The following is a 3,743-nucleotide window of genomic DNA, read 5'->3' on the forward strand; positions in this document are numbered from 1 at the left end:
ACTCTAAAAAAGTTATAAAAGGCCAAGGTGAAAGTCCATTTCCAAACTTCATCCCTTGTCCTATTATTCTGTTTATAACAACCAAAAGGTGAAACAGACTGTATATATTTGTATATATAAATCATTTAAGTTCTTAAATATGCTTTCAGGCCTACTCAAACTACTACCAACTATCCTTCTACTCTCGAAGGCTTATGCAGAGAAGGATAGCACTAACAATTGTGCGAATGGGAAGCTCGATTACAAGAAATACCTCGGAACTTCATTGGATGAACCCCAAATGAAGAAGGAGCCAAGGTATGAACCCACAGCTGCAGCAAACTTCCAGGAATTAACGATTGGTAATGGTACGTTTTCAATCCTTCCGATGTAGTCGAGTAAGTAGTAGTCTTACGTCTAACTCCTCACGATCATAGCCTTGAAGTGGGATACCTTACAGCCAAGTGCTGGGAAATTCAACTTTGGGCCAGCGTGAGTTGACGAATCTTTGGCATAGCTTGTGAATTTTTTGACAGGATACTGAGAAGTCTTCTTCCTTCTGATTCCCTTTGAAAAGTGATTACGTCCTGGAGTTTGCCAAAAAGCATTGCATGAAAGTCAGAGGTCATACAATTGTCTGGTGGGTTCCATCAGGTCAAGTTATATAAAAAATCTCGTCGAAATGCTTATGTATCTTCACCTGTGGTGCATCCTTCGACTTCCTCTCACCTTTCAAATTAACAGGCATAGGCAAGCACCAGATTATCTGAAAAGTCTAGACAAGAAGGCTTTGACGGAGGCTCTTGAAACGCACACGAAAAAGTTTATGGAGCGCTATGGTGACAAGATAGTTACCCTGGACGTATGTAACGAAGTATTTGAGGACTCTGGGGAATCTGGAGAGTTCCGAAAAGACAGCCTGTGGTACAAAGCCCTAGGAGAAGACTACATCGAGTTAGCTTTCCAATTTGCTCGAAAAGCTAATCCCAAGGTCAAGCTATATAGTAGGTCACATTCGTGTTTAGTGAAGATACCCACGATGAAAGAATCCTAACTTTATAATCTACCTGAACAGTAAATGATTTCAGTGTTGAAGGTAAAAATAAGAAGTCCGATGCTTTATACAACTTGGCAAAGAAATTAAAGAGTAAGAAATTACTTGATGGGGTCGGATTCCAAGCTCATTTCATTGTCGGACAGGTTCCTAATGGTAAGCAGAAAACCAAGGCTTATGTTGAAAACTGTCTTGAAGTGAGTTGACCATTAAAACTGCACGATTTAACAGACATGCAACAAAATCTCAAGAGATTTGGCGACTTGGGTAAGCACAGAGCTACCCTTCCGTACTCTTTTAGCCTTTGCTAATATTTTTGTACGGGACATTTCATCCTTTGGTTTAAAGGTTTGGAAACAACTATTAGTGAACTCGATATCAGAATGAAGGTACCACCCTCAGAGGCAGATATGAAACAACAGGTGGAAGACTATGTCAAAGTAGTCAAAATCTGCAAAGCGCTCAAATCGTGTCCAGGGATAATTGTATGGGGTGTTGCCTACCCGGATTCATGGATCCCACAAGAATTCTCCGGTAAGTTTCTTTTAGAGGGAGAGTACCAGTATTGGTTCTATCAAAACGCTTTCAATTTAATTTAGACACAATAACTGACTTCATTTGATATGCTACTTTGTTTATATATCCCATTGGGTGATCAGGATACGGAAACGCACTGTTGTTTGATAACGATTACAAGCCAACGAAAGCCTTCAAGCTGTTCGACAAGAACTTGATTCAGGAAAGAATAGAGACGACACCCAAAAAGAAACCAATGTTTAGAGGACTGACTCACTCTTGTATTTAAAGTTGATATGGAGAAAAACGTATCAAACTGACTGTTTATGTAAGAATATATTTATGAAAATTGACATTTATCCAAGGTTTTAAATTCAACTTCCACAAGCCAGTTTGGTTCAATCAAATCGGTCCTCAAGTTTTTTGCAATGGAATCCAAAAGTTGACCTCACCACGAGAACGAAAAGACATCTGCTCTGTTCGACCAGATTTTCGAGGTCCAGTTAATCATGAATGACTGATGATAAATTCCCTGAGAAATTTTGGATAACTCCAATGGTATTTCAATCAACAGGTTTCCAGTGTGCAACTGCATGGATGTGATATGGACAATTACCCGTAGACATCGAGATATTGAAAAAGTACCATTTCCAATTGTTACGGCCCTGAACTTTTTTGCAGGAGTAGTAAGGTCTTCAAGCTGAACTTTTCATGACACTTTAAAGTCATTTTTGTGGCCGTGCGAGACGTGATGTTTCTAGGACATTGAACACTGTTGATTAAGCTAGTACCATGACCTCTACAATCATACCAGCGTGATGAAAGTTGTTATGAACTTGGTCGTGGCAGGCTTCCTTACCAAGAGATTTTCACTCGAACTTACGAGTAGCATACCGGCTCATTGGAAGAGGGGATGAGACACGAAGAAAAATGATTCAGTTGGTTGTGTGGGAAAAATTGTTATACACTCAAACCTCTCAAGGCTTATATCGACCATACCCATAGGGTTTTTGATCACCTGAACTGAGCAGCACACAATTATACAAATTGTAGGAATCGTAGGAATAGAAATTGGGTACATATTCATATGCAGAATTGCAATACTTGAAAAGGACACATCCTACGTGAAGAAACATTAGGGGTACACAAACATCTCAACCCGACCTTAAAAACCCATCCAAAAAACCCGTGCCAACCCGATTGATTTTGAGTTTTTGGCGCTAAAAAATCCAAAAATCAATCGGGTTGCCATGGGTTTTATTAGGTCGGGTTGAGATGTTTGTGTACCCCTATTCTTCACGACCAGTTCAGAGACTTAGGGCCCGTTCGGTTCCTTTTCGTGAAATATGTGACCTGAAAACGAAATTTCGTTTTGCCCCTATATGAAGGGGCAGATAGAGATATTCGTAAATCGGATATCGAGATTACCGAACAGCGATCCAAACGGAGGTCAACAGACGTCTGTTGACCTCCGTTGATCATATCGCTGTTCGGTAACGATAATGATGAAATACAATCTGATCGATTGTCTTCCCCAAAAAGAATCGAACGGTCATTAAAGACCATTCTTATCGTTCTTCTCGTTCACCTACAAACGAGCTTCATAAAAAAACCAAAACAGTCATTAAAGACCTTCATCTTCGCTCTTGTTCTTTCACCTACATCGAGCTTTATAAAATAATCGAAACGGTCATTAAAGACCATTTTCGTCTTGTTCTTTCACCTACAACTATTTTCATCGTGATTGATTTGCGATGTCCTCATACCGCAGGACTTCAAGTCAAATTGAGCACCGTCCTCGATCTGTTTCGAGAGCTCTCATGGTGAATCATCAATCCCAAACCCACAAATTATTACAATTACATTTCATTAAAAAGGTTCTTGCTACTCAAGAACGCCATTTTGCCATGTTCTCATATCTGAGCATTGGCACTCAGATCTGTATTCAACAGTTGCTTCCACAACTTTACAAAACACCACGCCTCACTTCCATGCTCAGTGGACAAGCTTGGATTGATGAGCTTATTAATCATCCCAACCAATCAGTTTTCTACGAGAATCTTGGCATGCAAAAGCATGTATTCTTTGAACTACGCTCAGTTCTCCAAGATGCTGGAATCCTAGTAGACTCACGTTTTATTACGGTGACTGAGAAATTAGCTCTCTTACTCTATACTCTCATAACCGGTCTCTC

The 3,743-nt window shown here is 40.0% G+C and overlaps 1 protein-coding gene across 1 annotated transcript; it reads left to right on the plus strand.

Annotated features, from left to right (window-relative positions):
- Positions 1-244: 244 nt before the first annotated feature.
- MELLADRAFT_28824 (family 10 glycoside hydrolase) lies at positions 245-1,548 on the plus strand (the record flags this gene model as incomplete). The annotated part of the gene is made up of 6 exons (XM_007419544.1): positions 245-347; positions 417-471; positions 557-619; positions 724-983; positions 1,055-1,230; positions 1,423-1,548. Coding segments are annotated over 6 exons (783 nt in total), but the record flags the coding sequence as incomplete, so codon positions are not given.
- Between the last annotated feature and the right edge of the window lie 2,195 nt (positions 1,549-3,743).

This window comes from Melampsora larici-populina, assembly GCF_000204055.1.
Source record: "Melampsora larici-populina 98AG31 unplaced genomic scaffold MELLAscaffold_239, whole genome shotgun sequence".
Classification (NCBI taxonomy): Eukaryota; Fungi; Basidiomycota; class Pucciniomycetes; order Pucciniales; family Melampsoraceae; genus Melampsora; species Melampsora laricis-populina.